This window comes from Xyrauchen texanus, chromosome 39 (assembly GCF_025860055.1).
Source record: "Xyrauchen texanus isolate HMW12.3.18 chromosome 39, RBS_HiC_50CHRs, whole genome shotgun sequence".
In the NCBI taxonomy this organism is placed as follows: domain Eukaryota; kingdom Metazoa; phylum Chordata; class Actinopteri; order Cypriniformes; family Catostomidae; genus Xyrauchen; species Xyrauchen texanus.
This window is the reverse complement of record NC_068314.1, coordinates 17,231,776-17,248,606: the sequence shown is the minus strand read 5'-3', so window position 1 is coordinate 17,248,606 and position 16,831 is coordinate 17,231,776. Positions and strand designations below refer to the sequence as shown.

Sequence of the window (16,831 nt, the reverse complement as noted above, 5' to 3'; positions counted from 1 at the left end):
CCAGCCCTGACTGTATCAAATTTGCATTAAGCTCGACCTCATTTTAGACTTTTTTTTTTTAAAAATTTATTGAACTCAACACAACCTGGCACAATCCAATCATAAAGTGAAATAAAAATACAAATAAAATAAAGAGACACGGTAATAGCAGTGTACTGTATACTTTGAAGTTCTATGGAACAACATGTAAATAATACCATGGTTCATAAATCTAGTGATCATTCCGTATCATCATGGTACATATCAAGATACAATCGCACTTTTTGTAAGTCCGCTCACAAAATAGCCGCTCCTAATGTGACATTACTTCACAGATCGCTCTGTTCATCACCAAAATGGTCGTGATCCATTTCAGCCACCAAGTGGCGATGATGCGCGCATGATCGTTACTGTACTCACATTTTGACAGGAGAGGAAGACGACGAACTGAGGCGGAAATAAACATCATTCAAAATGATTGGAGATCTATTAATATTTGGGTAAGTTTAGCTGGTTTTGATCAAAGTAAAAGTAGTTTCGCGTGATATTCAAACATAACTTTATCCATGATGTATATTATATGTATGTTAAAGTTTAATATTAGTGTGTTTTCCTTTCCACGTCACCCATCTTCCTGCATTATGTGTGTATGTTCAGCACTCTGCTCATGAACGGCGGCGCTGTGCTCAACTTTAAACTGTGAGTATACACACAAATGGCTTAGTCTTTTTTGTTTGTTTGTTTGTTTGTTTGTTTGTTTGTTTGTTTGACTGACTGCTCATGCATTTGTGCTATACAACGTGTATGTACGCAGAAAGAAGAGAGAGACGCAGTCTCAAGGGTTTGGAGATGATCATCGAGCGTCCAGCACAGGTAAAACAATCTCATTACAACAGATTAGAGAATAGTCTACAACAATAAACAAACATAAAAACAGAATTTACCATAAATGTACATTGCTGTATACTTGAACTCCCAAGTATTTCATAGAATACTAGAACAATAATTTGTACCAGAGTCAGGATTTTTAGTGGCATTTTGTACCCAATTTTTTGTGGACGTTTTAATTTTACTATATAAAAAACACAACATGTGGTCTATTTTTGAGAAATTAATTCTAAGTTTGAACAATTATGGCTGTTACCTATGAAAATCAAATACAAAATTAGCTGTAAATGGTGCTTATGATATCATGACGCTATTAACTCATTATTAATAGCGTCATGATGGCCGCAGATGGCCGCCTCGGTGTGGAGCTCTTCAATTCTTTTGTTGTTTTTGTTAGTTTGTCCTGTGTTTAGCAATCTTTTACCAATCAGTTTTACCAGGGACGAACTGCTGAACATTCAGCAGCACATACCAGATAATCTTTTCCCGGTTTTTCAATATTCGGACGTTTTGCTGGACATTTTAGTTGGAGGCGCTGCTGTGTTGTTTAGATGCGCTACGAGACGCAGGCGAGGGAGACGAGCTGGCGCGCTGGTTAAACTCCGTCAGCGCGGCGTTCGAACAGCACTGCCGAGCATTCATCTCGCGAATCTCCGCTCTCTTCCCAACAAAACGGACGAACTACATCTCCTCACACATACTAATAAGGACTTTTCAAACTCTGCTGCACTGTGCTTCACTGAAACCTGGTTGAGTGAAGCCATTCCGAACAGCGCATTACATCTGCCGGGCTTCCAGCTGTTCAGAGCGGATCGCATCGCGGAGTTAACGGGGAAAACGAGAGGTGGTGGAACATGCTTTTACATCAACGAAAGTTGGTGTACAGATGTAACAACACTAAAGAGGATGTGCTGTCCTAATCTGGAAGCGCTCTTTATTAACTGTAAGCCGTTCTACTCGCCGCGGGAGTTTTCTTCGTTTATTCTGGTGAGTGTTTACATTCCTCCAAACGCGTCTGGGAACTTAGCGCTGCAACAGCTGGCTGATCAAATCTCAGACACAGAACAACAATACCCGGACTCAGTCATTATTATTCTTGGGGACTTTAACAAAACAAATCTCACACGCGAACTGCCCAAATACAGACAGCACATTACATGCCCCACCAGAGACAGGAATATACTGGACCACTGCTATACTACATTAAAGGATGCATATCGCTCTGTCCCACGTGCAGCTTTGGGTCTCTCTGATCACTGTCTGGTTCATCTTCTCCCGACCTACAGGCAGAAATTAAAATCAACCAAGCCAGTTGTAAGGACTATAAGGAGATGGACTATTGAAGCAGAGCTGGAACTACAAGCCTGCTTTGACTGCACTGATTGGAGTGTTTTTGAAGCTGCAGCTACAGACCTGGACGAGCTCACAGATACTGTTACATCATACATCAGTTTCTGTGAGGATATGTGCATCCCTACTAGGACATTTTGTCATTCAACAATGATAAACCATGGTTCACAGGAAAACTCAGACAGCTTCGTCATGCCAAAGAGGAGGCTTACAGGGGTGGGGATAGAGTCTTGTATAATCAGGCCAGGAACACACTGAATAGGGAAATCAGAGTGGCTAAAGAAGCTACTCTGAGAAGCTGAAAAACAAGTTTTCAGCTAACGACCCAGCATCAGTGTGGAGTGGCCTGAAACAACTTACTAATTACAGGACTCCTACCCCCAACCCTGTGGCGGACCAACGACTGGCTGGCGACCTGAATGTGTTTTACTGCAGATTTGAAAGGCCCGATTTCACACCCCACATGCACTCGGACCTTCATTTCACACAACCATTAACACCTCCTGCAACCCCCTCCTCCCCCTCCTGCTACACTACCTGCACTAAAGATCTGTGAGGGCGATGTGTGCCGTGTCTTTCGGAAGCAAAGGACAAGGAAGGCTCCAGGACCAGATGGCATCTCACCAGCTTGCCTTCGTTCCTGTGCTAACCAACTGGCCCCCATCTTCACTCAGATCTTCAATAGATCACTGGAGCAATGTGAAGTCCCATGCTGCTTCAAGCGCTCAGTCATTATCCCGTCCCTAAGAAACCAAAAATCACAGGACTTAATGACTACAGACCTGTAAGCCCTGACATCTGTGGTCATGAAGTCATTTGAGAGACTGGTGTTGGCCCACCTGAAGGACATCACTGGACCCTTTCTGGACCCCCTTCAATTTGCTTATCGAGCAAACAGGTCTGTGGATGATGCAGTCAACATGGGTTTGCATCATATCCTGCAACATCTGGACAGACCGGGGACATACGCAAGGATCCTTTTGTGGACTTCAGCTCGGCTTTCAACACAATCATACCAGATATACTCCGGACTAAGTTAAACCAACTCCCTGTTCCCACCTCTACCTGTCAGTGGATTACCAGCTTTCTGACGGACAGGCAGCAGCTTGTGAGGCAGGGAAAATTCACTTCCACCACCTGTACCATCAGCACTGGTGCCCCCAGGGATGTGTGCTCTCCCCACTACTCTTCTCCTGTACACCAATGACTGCACCACCAAGGACCACTCTGTCAAGCTCCTGAAGTTTGCAGGCGACACCACTGTCATCGGCCTCATCCGAGATGATGATGAGTCTCGCGTATAGAAAGGAGGTTGAGCGGCTGGCTGTCTGGTGCAGTCAAAACAACCTGGAGCTGAACACGCTCAAAACAGTGGAGATGATTGTGGACTTTAGGAGGAACACCCCAACATTGTCCCCCTCACCATTCTAAACAGCACTGTGTCAGCAGTGGAGTCATTCAGGTTCCTGGGCACTACCATCTCACAGGACCTGAAGTGGGAGATACACATCGACTCCATTGTGAAAAAGGCCCAGCAGAGGTTGTACTTCCTTAGCCAGCTGAGGAAGTTCAACCTGCCACCAGTGCTGCTGAAACAGTTCTACTCAGCGGTCATTGAGTCTGTCCTCTGCACTTCAGTAACTGTCTGGTTTGGTGCAGCCACGAAATTAGACATCAGAAGACTACAAAGGACAGTTCGGTCTGCTGAGAGGATTATTGGTTGCCCCCTGCCCTCCCTTCAAGAACTATACACTTCCAGAGTGAGGAAAAAGGCTGGTAAAATCACTCTGGACCCCACTCACCCTGCCCACTACCTTTTTGAACTGTTGCCTTCTGGCCGGCGCTTCAGAGCACTGAGCACCAGAACCGTCAGACACAGGAACAGTTTTTTCCCTCAGGCCATCCATCTAATGAACAGTTAAATTACCCCCATTGAGCAATAATTATGTGCAATACACAGTTTAATTTTAATTTAATTATATTATCCAACTTATCCACTTCTGCCATTACTTACATTGCTCTGTACATAATATACTGTTTTTTGTTCTTTATATACAGATTGTATTAGATTTGCACTACGTGTGTGTATGTGGGTATGTATGAAGGTGAGTTTATGTACGTATATGTATAATTATTTATTTTGTGTTCTTTTTGTTTTTAATTACCTATGCCTTGCTGCTGTTTTTTTTGGTATTGTTTGTATTGTTGTTGACTGGAAGCTCCTGTCACCTAGACAAATTCCTTGTATGTGTAAGCATACTTGGCAATAAAGCTGATTCTGATTCTGATTCTGATTCTGATTCTGATCTGTGTTTACATCTCTATTCTGTCAGCCACGATGATCTATAATGTAATCATTCATGGCATTTTCATGACAGATTTATTATTATTAATACTTTTTATTTAAAAAAAAAAAACACTTCATATTAGCTACGCATTCAACAAAGGTCACTTCTTACAGGGTTCGTACAAAGTGCTCGAAGGACTTGAATTTGGCTTTTTAAGTCCTGGAAACCCCTTGAAAATAGCCATTTTACCAAGAGGTGCTTAAAAAGTTCTTGAATGATAGAAAATCATAAAATATGTTGCTTAAATAATTTAAGAAATGACATTTTGTTATTTATTTTGGAAAAACGTGAAGACAGACCAATAGACCAGTGCTGAAGCAGGCAGCGCATCGACGGCGCTGTCACGAGGCGCCTGTTGCTTTTGGCAGCGCTGTTCAGAATGGCCCAATCACAATCAAGTGTTACTGGAGGATTTAAATAATATATATTTTATAGATACTGCTGTGGTGGATTTAACAAGAATCAATCCTTTCAACTATCAGTTTTAATTAAAAATTACTCTCCAGAGTGAAAAAATTATGAGATGTAGGACTGTCAAACGATTCAAATATTTAATCGGAATTTTTTTTGTTAATCACGATTAATCACAATATCTTTATAAACATGAGTGGACAAAATATGCTTCATCCAGATGTATTTTGCAGTCATCCACACAAAACCTTCCCCACCAACAGAGCTGAACAACAGAAAATTAACACAACTTAATTAAAATTATGTACAAAATATGGTAGTTGTAAGTGTATTATGACATGATTTATTCGCTTCTTTTTACAGAGTTTTGACAGACATGCAAAACAATCTGCACTGTCATTTTAAATTGACAACTCATACAAATGTGCAAAATACATGAAAAACTCCTTTTAGACCCCGGTCCCAGTTGTAACCAGTGGGATTACAATTGGTGTGTGTATGTCAGCAATGTCTTTTTTGAGATAGAATCAATTTCAGAGAATTGCTTCTGTTTGAATGCAAAGGTGGTCACACCAAATATTGATTTGAGCTTTTTTAAGTGTGCTGCACTTTGTATGACATTAAGTGATAAATGAAAACTATTTATGTCGTTATTGTCAAAGACATCCTCACTATGCAACATTTTTACAAGCTTTTGCACAGTACTTTATATATTTGAAATTGTCAATTGCCTGAAAATTTTTTATTTCCCCTTCAGCTGGTACACCACTTCTATGACATGTAAAGTTATTTATGCATTCATTTTGTACTTATTTTTAATACAAGCATTAGTGCGAGGCCGAACAAGTGTAAAAAAGAAACAACAAAAAATTATTAATAATGTTTGTCCCTTGATTTCATGGCATTGGTGTTATCATTGTTAAAACCTTTTTTTATGTTAACTTTTTACAATTAAATTAAATATAAGTTGTGTAATTTAAAAATATTTTTAAAAAATTAAGGTCAAAGTTCAGAGGCTGCTTAAATATGCATATAGTGATTTTTCCCAGCATGTTAAAATGGATTAATTCATATTTTAACTAATATTTTCACACAAAAATATTTGGTCATGTTCCCCATTGAACCCTCAAAATGGGCTGTTGTAACCCATTTAACCCTCATTAGTTTTAACTTGATTCATTCATGAAGCAAAATGAAGTAATACTAGAACAACAGCCAAGTTGTCCTTTATGAATAAAAATGAATGTCAACATGATGTCAAACAAATGTTTACCCTAAATTGGAAAGTCAAAAATGTTTGAGAATGAGTTTCGGCCAGTTCCTCACATAAATCTGTTGTGTGACTTAAGAAAACATTTTACACGGCACATGAGTCACATGACTACTTCAGTTATTCACTTTTGTTGGAAAGCAAAGTGCGTTTTAAGGGAGCACACTGCAATTGCACATCAATTTCGGCATGAATGAACCAAAAATTGTTACTGAGAATATGTAGTTAATGATGCTCATTGAGATATTTTGTACTTGTAATGAGTGGTGTTTTATAAAAATAAATGAACTGAATGAATAAAATATTTTTATTTAGTTTTAATGACTACTCAAGCATTTATTGACTTCTCAAACAACTAAAAATGTGCTTGAAAAGTCCTTGAATTTAACTTTGAAGCACTGTATGAATTGTGTTCTTAGACCAGGGATGGGGAACCTAAACTAAGTGTAAATAGCAACCAAAAGCATCTTCTTTGCACTTGCGTTAGATGGTATTTGCACACCAGTGCAAACAGTGGCAGATACTATTTGCACATCTAATTAAATGCTAACGTACAGTATAGAGGCATCACTGTAGCATATTTATTGTGTTTATTTAGAGACCCTCAGTGACCATACACCAACCCCTAACCTTCCCTTACAAAAATTAACCTTGGTTTTACTACAGTAACCATAGTATCACCATGGTATTTTGTAGTAAAATTAGAGTAACCACAAAATTAAAACTTGGTTACTATATTAACAGCATATTACTGTAGTAACACCATGTTTAATTGTACTAAAACAAAAAAAAAAACATTATTACCACAATATTACTAAACCATGGTAAATTTTTCCAATCTTCACAGTGACCAAATAAACCTTTGGATTAAATGTTTCATGTATTATTTTAAGTAGTATTAAAGGAAATATTAAGAGTGGAGACAGGAAACCGGATAGGAAAAATTGTGGCAAAACAGAGAATCGAACCGGGGTCATCCGTATGAGAAAAACATATCCACTTCCAGTCTTTACACACTACACCATTGCAGCAGCACAGTTTGTTTCAGCCAGACTGTTTGAGGGCAAATAGCCATGCTACTCTGGAATGTTTTTCATATTAAGGGCCATTTGAGTATTTACAAAATTATTTGTGGGCCATACAATTGCTTGCAATATCTGATTGTGAGTTGAAATTAATGGACACATTCCGTTACGTGTTCATGCACCAAGATAAAACATTTTCTAAGTTCTTTCTATTATACAATATTTTGCATTGATATTATCTTCAATTATTTTCAATCATCATCATTACAGAAAAAATACATTTGTTGGATGGCCTCGCACGACCCTAAGACCTGACATTCCCCACCTCTGACTAGACAGTGAATAGAGATATTTAACAGCTACATGTCACTGTCTGCAGAGGCACTAACCCCATAAGTAGACATGCTTAAAATATTATGAAATATATCAAATGTTAGATTACACAGTGCTTTTCAACCTTTTGTACTCCAAGGCCCCCCATCATCCAAAACAATATTTGAAGGCTGCTTGTTTCTTAATTTTCAATTGTCAATACATTAAAATGATTGCTTGTGATTCTAGATGTTTCAAGTACTGTTTTTCAATAAAACTGTTGAATTAAAAGTTTACTTAAAATAATATATGTCAGTTTACATGTACATCTCGACTTTCAGCTGTTTTTAGTATTTTGATTTATTAGTAAGATTGTAACTCTATAGCTTAACCAACAGCAGTTTGCTAGAGCTGTATATTTGCCCATAGGGTGGCATACTTTTTTGTATTACAAAAAGGATTTTGACATGTCTCTTTAATATGCATAATTTGTGTCTAGGTGACAACATAAGAGAGTTTCTTCTGAGTCTACAGTACTTCCGCATATTTATTGCCATTTGGAACATTTTCATCATGTTTTGCATGATTTTGTGAGTACTGACATTTAATATAAACAGGTGTTTTTTCTCAGTTGTATCCTTGTGTTGAAAGCAGTTTATTAAGCTATGCTACATAAGTATTTCCTCTTAAATGATGCATGTATGTTGTTTTTCTTAGGTTATTTGGATCATAACACATGGTGGTTCAACTAAGCATCACTACAGGCTCTCAGGACAGTTATTGCAGCAGGGTGTTGGGCTGATTTCTTGGGAGAGAAAAAAAAGAGCTGGGTGTTTTGAGGGATTGTTATACATTGTATTATTCAATGAATTGTAATATTGCTTGTTCTTTCTGTGAATGACATTAACACGAGAACCATTTTATTAGTTTTTAAATGGAAGAAAGTAGTCTTGAAAGCTGCTCACTAAAGATCTGTCAGAGAGTTTGAAATGGCTTTCTTTTTATATTGTATCCAGATATGGTGTCATTTCACCCAGTAAGACACAAGTTCAATCCCTTATTGTAAAGCTTCTGTATCATAGAGAGGTAAAATAGTCAATTATGAATAATCCAGGTATAGTTATGAACTATACCTTTTAAAGAATTCCATTGCTTGGTTAACCTGAAACGCATTCCTCTAAATTCACAGAAATAGCCAATTGTTGGTATGTAGATATTTAAGGTGTCCTGGCACCTTGCTCTTGGGGGGTTTAGGAATAATTGTTACCAGAGTACAATTGGAAAAATTAAAGGGGTCATGACATGAGAAACCAAATTTGCCTTGATCTTTTGGTATATAAGAGGTCTTTGTATCATTAAAACGTCCTGCAAGTTTAATATTTTAAGACGTCCTCCCCATTCTAAACGAATCATTTATTTAATCAAGCTCAAAATACAGCTCGTTCTGGATTCATGGTTAGAAGTGACGTGTCGGTTAGAAGTGACGTAACAGCGTTTGCATATGACCGCCTCCAGCACAAGATAACTACGATTTAAGCGCAAGACAACTACGCTCATTTCGTATCGCCGTGCGCCTCACAAGTGTTCACTCGATGGACAGCGAGCTCTGACAGAGACTACTTGTGCACAGGAAAATTACGATGCCACACAGATGTGCTGTTTCTGGCTGTGGTCAAACAAAACCTCTGAATAAGCTGCCGAAAGATCCAGACGTCAGGGAAAAATGGATGCAGTTTATTTTTTGCGGACGTTCCAGTCACGGCAGTGTTAACTTAAGCGTTTGTTCTGTACATTTTAAGGATGACTGTTTTGAGAACTTAATCTCAATATGATGCTGGCTTTGCCAGAAAACTGTTGCTCAAAGATAAGTCCGTGCCGACTATTCTGGGAACAACGACGACGCAAACTGTAAGTAATCTATTTTAAACAGTGTTTTTACTTAGTTTACTTGCATATTGTTCTGGCTGGGGGCGTCAATAATTGATACATAGGCACTGACGTTAGCCAATCATAACAGTGGGCGTTAACACTGAAGTCTTAAATGGAAAACGCCCCCAAAACAGACTGTTTGAATCAGAGGATGAGAAACAGGGTGGGAAAAGGTCATAAATCACTAGATTTTAAAAGTTTTTCTTAAAAAAAAATATATTAATACTATAATTGCACCTAAGGGAACATAATAATACAATTAAAAAAACCATGTCATGACCCCTTTAAAACATTGTGACATACACCAATGACAGAAAATGTGTCGCTCAAATTTGTGAAATAGTTCACCCAAAAATAAACACTCCCTCATGCCATCCAAAATGTATTTGAATGACATTAGTTCAGCAGAAGAAAGTATTTCAGAAGAATCTCCATGTAGACCCATACAATGAAAGTGAAATGGTGACACTTTTTGAAGCTCCAAAAAGTACTAAGGCAAAATGTGATACTACATGATTGAATCCAATCAATCTTATGAAGAGATCCAATAAATTGAGTAACATATCAAAATGTAACTCATTTTTGACATCAGTAGACATCTTGGCATGATTAAGCTTTTTTAAACTTTTAAGAATCTTAATTTTAATTGAACAATTCCTTAATATCACTCTTTGCATTTCACTTCGGGTGCAGTTTAGGTATACATTAGTATTTTACATTATTCATTATAATGAGTTAACACTTTAATTACAGACCTGCAAAATGTTGGATATGCTGCCTTCTGGCATTTAAAAAGGAGTCAGTTATGGGTTCATAGTTTGAATTTATTGTTTAAAAATAACAAATGCCTGCTATAAGCCAAGAGTATGCAAACAATTTGACAGATAAAATGACCAAGTACAAGCAATGTGTCTCCAATCACAGTTAATGTAACTGCTTGTGGTTGGAGAAAGGAGTCTGAATACAGGATGCCGGAACATCAACTGGTCAAATGTTTTGAATAAGCCTTCATTAAAACGGGTTTGCTGAAATCTGCTGGGCTGGCTTGTACAGCATGAGCCATTATGCATCCAATTGCTTCTCCACTTGAACACTGCACGGAAAGGGAAAATTTAGAAAAGGTGTGACCCTTATTACTACATCTAATGCAAGGGACACAATCTTAATGTATATGCTTAAGAAATCTGCTGGGAGAAACCTCACCATACAAACACAAGTAAAAGTAGAATACCTTCACTGTGGCCATCAATGGACATTAGTTCATGAAGTTACTCTCGGATCAAGCAACTGGTCCTGAACAAGAAAGTCAAATTAATCTCAAAACTATAGGTGCTTCAGAAAATTTGGCTAGAAAAGATCAAAATCAACATTTTCAATCTGTTAGGAGAAAAAAAATAAGTACAGCGTATGGAAAAAGTTTAGCCTTACCGGTGTATAATTGTGAATACCCCCGTGGTACAAACAATCTGAAAAGGGGAAAAAGTAACACATAAATTCTGGGGGGAAACTGGAGAAACAAAATCATTTTGTGGCTATCTGGTTGATCAGATCAATTGGCTTATTTCTATTAAAGGAGGTCAACATTGTCGATCTGCAGGGGAAAAAAGATCAGTCATCATTTTTACCAGAATTTCGTATCACAGTTCCCAGTGAATCCAGTGTGAATTAGAGCTCACCATAATGGGGTGGCCAAAGCACAAGTTCAACATTACCTCTATCAAGACTGTTATGGTCTTCTGACATGAAGTCTGGTGAATTTGTGGTCACCCATCTGATACCAGCATTATCTGGGGAAAGAACAAAGGTCTTGCTAATTTGTCTTGGAAACTATAGTAACCAACCAGATTTGATTTTAGCTATCTGGTTGCTCAGATAATTTGGCTTAATTTTATTCTGAAAGTCAACAGAGTCGATCTGATGGGGAAAAAAGTTAAGTCATCATTGCTACCAGAACTTAAAGCATCAATAGTTCCCATTCCCAACAGGGGTTATAAATCTGAGCTCACCATGACGGGAGTATTAGCTGAAGCGAAGCACGTGTTTCTCATTCCAACGGTCCACGCCTGTTAAACGTAAAAAAATATTAATTTGAGCATACAAATTTCGACTTGACATTTTTAAATGAAACGAAAGACACATGAGCATTAAGCTGTCATTGTCGAACTACACGGATGTAATGTATATTCGTTTACATCTAAGCAACGTGGTCAGAGCATACTTGAACAAATCTTTTTTTTTTTCTTTCATAATTATAACCATAACACCGTGTACATTTACTATTTTGTTTTTGTAGAATTAATGTTTTTAAACATTTTAAAATGCTTAAGACATAACAAGTTATGATCTTACCATCATGATACAGCAGGAAGAAAGGAAGGAAATGTGCGCGAACACATGTTATATAAGTGTAGCGCATGCGCAGTGATAGTCATGGGTCGTTCGCGAAAGAATCGGCTCCAAGAGCCAACTCTTGTAGGTGAATATTGGGAGTCGGTTCGCATATCAGAAGAGCCGAATCTATTTTACATATATATATATATATATATATATATATATATATATATATATATATATATATATATATATATATATAAATCATGTAAAATAAATTCACTAAAGATTTAAATGAATAGAATTAACTAATTCATAGAACGAAAAAATAAATAATATAATTTAGGCCTAAATGCTCAAGCGCACACACATTCGTTCTGATTGTCTGCTCAGATTAACAGTCTCACTTGTTGTTCCTGTCAATCAGACACGAAGTGTTAACCAATGGACTAATTTGTTATGTTGTTCAGATTGTATTCGTTTTGAATTGTTACATTTATATGCACTTTGTTTATTGCACATTAAAAAGTTATACTTTAAATGCACATGCGTAATAGCATCCTTCTTTTTTATATTTATTTCAATATAACGCTGCAGTTTTGCAAATTGTTACTTATTTTTATTTGATATGATGCAATATTCTATTATGCTGTTCAGATTATATTCGTTTTGAATGGTTAGATTTATATGCACTTTGTTTATGTTCAGTAAAAAGTTATACTTTAAATGCAAATGTTTAATAGCATTTTTTTTTTCATAACAAACCAATGCATTTTTAATACATTGTGGTCAAGGTATAGTATGACTTAATTTAATAATTTAATTAGAATAGTTTTAACACCAATTACAGTCAAACTATCGCAAACTGTGTGACTTTAAAAAAATGCGTTTTAGTTTTTTAAAGATTCGTTTGGAAGCCAAAAGAGCCGGCTCTTTTTGAAGAGCTGAGCCGAACGAGCCGGCTCACTGAAAAGAGCCAGAATGCCCATCACTACAAAGATGTAGGTTTACAGAACTAGACTAGAAAGAGTATTATGCTATTCCGAAGACAGTAAATATGGAGCACAATCCAAAAGTAATCGAAAAGAGATATTTTTAATAAACGAATATTTCATTTAAATAGGTTTTTGGAGTTGCTCTGTAAACAAAAATTCCCATTTTAAAGAAATATTCCGGGTTTAAGTAATTTTGCTCTTTCGACAGCGTGTGTGGCGTAGCTAATGTTATTAGCCTACCACAACAATTAATTTCGACTGTTATTTAAAAAAGTGAAAATATAGGTTACGGTGAGGCACTTGCAATTGAAGTGAATGGGGCCAAATTGTGTAGGGTTTAAAGCAGAAATGTGAAGATTAGAATTGTATTCTTAACCGACATTTGTTGTTTTTTTCCAGAAGGTGGCAGTATAAACTAAACAGAATTAGGATAGTCCCATGAAAATGGATGCAGCTTTATCTTTCTGTTTTCAACTCAACGTCCACGTTTCAGAAAATTAAAGCAAAAAAAAAAAAAAAGAAAACTTTGTTATGTTTGGGTTTTATATAACTCTCATTGTTTTAATAATGCAGATGTATTATCCATTATTGGACACGTAGCCTATATACTGTAATGTCAGATCGTGGTTTTACCGTGAGACGCAACGGTGGAGCAATTAGCACCTTTTTGTGTGATTACATTAGCACATATCTTGTGTTTTGTAACTCGGGTACATACATTGCTGAATGTGTTGTCAGCATATAAGGGCGACTCCTACCTCTTTGTTTTAGTACAAAGAAACTCGTGAATGACCAAATCGTGATTATCTCCCATCAACAGCTGATATTAAAAAGCATCCCTTCCCCCAAGTGTCTCGGGACAAAACATACCTTAAAATGTGAGAAGGGCTGCTGTTAGCCTTGTAAAAGCCACTTAATTCAAACCTTCTAACATTTAATTTTTGTGTAAAATAAAGTGCTGAAAAATAGGTTAAACTGTATTTTTATATAATTATTTGAATATTTCTCAACACAGACTGTCATAGGCTACTTACTGTGTCAAACTTATAGCTTTGATCAGTTCCTGTGGCATGAAGTGACTTTCTTATATTTAGCTATATATATATATACACACACAGATTTGGGGAGTAATGGAATACATGTAATGGGAATGCATATTTAAAATATAAGTAACTGTATTCCACTATTATGTTCAAAAAGTATTTTGATAACTGAAGAGATCACTTTGCATTTTATTGTCTTTTGTTTCATTTAATATTTAGTCCTTTCAAATGGAAAACATTTATACATATAAATGATGCGATCGAAAGTGCATTTGAACAGCAGTGAAACACTTTCTTATGATGTGTTACATTCATATGAGCAGACAGAGAAGTACTTTTGAAGTAAGTTTGGAGCAGAAGAAATAGAAATAAACCTTGTGTAAATTGTCATCTTTACACTAAGCTAAAATGTTATTTCTAGCCATTTTACATGCACATGTTACCAGGCACGATCATATTTTTTTTTTATCAAGAAAATTCACTTTGGATCATAATATCTTTTTTTTTTCTAGTAAGACCTTTGATAGTAGGGCAAAGATCATATTCTTGATAGTAATTTTTGTATTGTTTTCTGTAAAAATATCTAAAAATCATTAAAACAAGATCAGTTTGATGTATCTTGTTTTAGAAACAACACGGCATAAGATATTTAGGTTTTTCATAGAATGTATTTTTAACATGTGCATACTGGCAGAGATTTTATAGTCAAAACAAGTGAACAAATCTACCAGCACTGAAGAAGTAATCCAAAGTATTTACAATACATTACTGACCTTGAGTGATATAATGATGTTACAAATTACATTTTACAGCATATATTCTGTAATCTGTATTTGAAAAGAAACCCTCCAACCCTGGTTTTATATATATATATATATATATATATATATATATATATATTTATATACTGTATATTTATATATATATATATACTGTATATATATATATATATATATATATATATATATATATATATATATATATATACTGTATATTTATAAATATATATAAAGTTTTAGTCACTTGTGAAAAATGTTGCATTGTGAGGATGTCTTAAAAAAAATCACATAAATAGTTTTAATTTATCACTTAATGTCATACAAAGTCTAGTACACATAAAAAGCTAAATCAATACTTGGTGTGACCACCTTTGCCTTTAAAAAAGCCAATTCTCCTAGGGACACCTGGATACTGTTTTTCTTGGTTGTTGGCAGATAGAATGTCCCAAGCTTCTTGGAGAATTTGCAACAGTTCTTCTGTCTGTTTCGGCTGTCTCAATTGCTTCAGTCTCTTTATGTAATCTCAGACTGACACAATTCAGTGGGGGGCTTTATGGGGACCATGCCAAGTTGAAGATATAAATAACCAACTCAAGACAAATGCTTTTGTGAAACATATTAAGACATTTGCACGGTACTATACATATATATATATATATATATATGAAGTACTAGAAGTGTTAGCATACAAATATTTCAGTACTAGGAATAGTGCAACACAAGAGCATTCTTTTGTATTTTTATATAAATATATACATTTTAGTGGTTTGATACATAGATTTGGGAGTTCAGCTTAATGTTGGCTGATTTTTATCTGGCTGGTTTATATGAGATGAAAGGTATCAAGCTGTTGAATGCCCTGGGGCAGGTAAAGTGGGAGGAACACTGACCAAAATAAAAGGATTATCCAAATGCAGTATCAAGAAAATGTGTGATTTGGAGAGTGATCATGTCAAAACATTTGTTATTTTAAGCCATTTTTATATTTATTGTGTACTATTTCAAATGAACATGATCCAATCATAATTAAAACAAATTTGATCATAAAGCAAGAAACACAAACAAAAAATAAATAAATGAAAATAAAAACAATCTTTTATCTACTTCACAATTCATATATATTTACCTAGATTGTCTTTTACATATAATTTCAAGTAAATAATTAAAAAATGTTCATCATCATTTAATTTTACAACATTATTTATTATTATTTATTAGTTCCCATCTATGTTCAAATATTCAACTTAGATGTTAATTTGATATGTTACTGTCTCCTGATGTGTTTCCTAAACAGTTGTTTTAAGCAATAAAAATACATCAAAAACCCAATGAGCAGTACGTTTTATTTTAATCTGACACTATAAAGTTTAAATCATGCTGATGTAAATGTTGCAAGTCATTAATTTAATGAGCAGTGTAATGATTTAATTGACATTCAATGAGAACATTGAATAAACGCAACACAGATTCGACCAATTGAAGTGCACATTATGATTTCTAAAAGAGGATACACAACTTCAAAGAGAGAGCGTGTGTGAGAAAGATATTGTCTCTACAGTGAGACAATCATTTATGTCTGTAAAGGAAAATTATTTGGGAAAGAAGATTTAATTGCAGGGCAAAGAGAGCTAGTGAGATCACTTTTGCCTTTCAGCATGGCAGTAATGAGCTAACCAGGGTGTGGGACTTGTTTGACCTTTGGGTTCAGGCTGGTTGGTGCATGCAGACTGGAAAGTAGGAGGGTGGTGCTGGCTGCCAGACGGGTGTCTCTGTCCATCCCCATGGCATTGGGACAAGGGGCTCTAACCACAGCAGGTGGTCAGCAGCATGGCAGATCATTATGCTAGAGCTGTCATTGCATTGACTTTCAGAGTCCTTATGGCTACATTACAAGCAATAGGGTTCTGTCAAGACTAGTCTGATGTCTGTTCCCTAATCAGTCTGAGATTAAGACAGGAAGGCAGCGCAAAAGCATGTTACAGGTCAAGGATGTGCTGGGTGTTTTCATTGACCAGGTCAGGTGGTGATTGTTTGCTCAGAGGGATAAGGCTGCATTTTGGCTGCAATTATTAACCTTGAAAAAATAAAGTGCAATTCTGGAATGGCATTGAGCAAGCAACATCCCTGAACTGTCAATTAAGCAATATTTAGGAGTCTACAATCATTTGGTC

General features: G+C 36.1%; 1 protein-coding gene, 1 long non-coding RNA gene and 2 other non-coding genes across 4 annotated transcripts; 1 reads left to right on the top strand and 3 right to left on the bottom strand.

The window, feature by feature from the left end:
- Window positions 1-400: 400 nt before the first annotated feature.
- Window positions 401-10,154, top strand: LOC127632632 (small integral membrane protein 7-like). Its single transcript, XM_052111335.1, has 5 exons — window positions 401-479; window positions 637-678; window positions 794-852; window positions 8,083-8,173; window positions 8,301-10,154. Exons 1-5 carry the CDS (start codon window positions 454-456, stop codon window positions 8,314-8,316), a joined length of 234 nt encoding a protein of 77 aa, XP_051967295.1. The 5' UTR covers window positions 401-453; the 3' UTR covers window positions 8,317-10,154.
- A 160-nt stretch (window positions 10,155-10,314) lies between these two features.
- Window positions 10,315-11,595, bottom strand: LOC127632633 (uncharacterized). The gene is made up of 5 exons (XR_007969123.1): window positions 11,519-11,595; window positions 11,225-11,299; window positions 10,941-10,978; window positions 10,744-10,805; window positions 10,315-10,605 (listed from the first exon to the last, which is right to left on the bottom strand). It is a non-coding gene; the product is annotated as an uncharacterized LOC127632633 (long non-coding RNA).
- On the bottom strand, window positions 11,048-11,141 carry LOC127633085 (small nucleolar SNORD12/SNORD106). Its single transcript, XR_007969173.1, has one exon. It is a non-coding gene; the product is annotated as a small nucleolar SNORD12/SNORD106 (small nucleolar RNA).
- LOC127633084 (small nucleolar SNORD12/SNORD106) lies at window positions 11,372-11,464 on the bottom strand. The gene has a single exon (XR_007969172.1). It is a non-coding gene; the product is annotated as a small nucleolar SNORD12/SNORD106 (small nucleolar RNA).
- Window positions 11,596-16,831: the final 5,236 nt, after the last annotated feature.

Bases quoted from the DNA above. Each gene is read 5' to 3' on its own strand.
- LOC127632632 (XM_052111335.1), top strand. From the start codon at position 454: ATGATTGGAGATCTATTAATATTTGG. The intron at 480-636 runs GTAAGTTTAGCT...GTGTATGTTCAG, and splicing joins GGAGATCTATTAATATTTGG to CACTCTGCTCATGAACGGCG. The intron at 853-8,082 runs GTAAAACAATCT...ATTTGTGTCTAG, and splicing joins TCATCGAGCGTCCAGCACAG to GTGACAACATAAGAGAGTTT.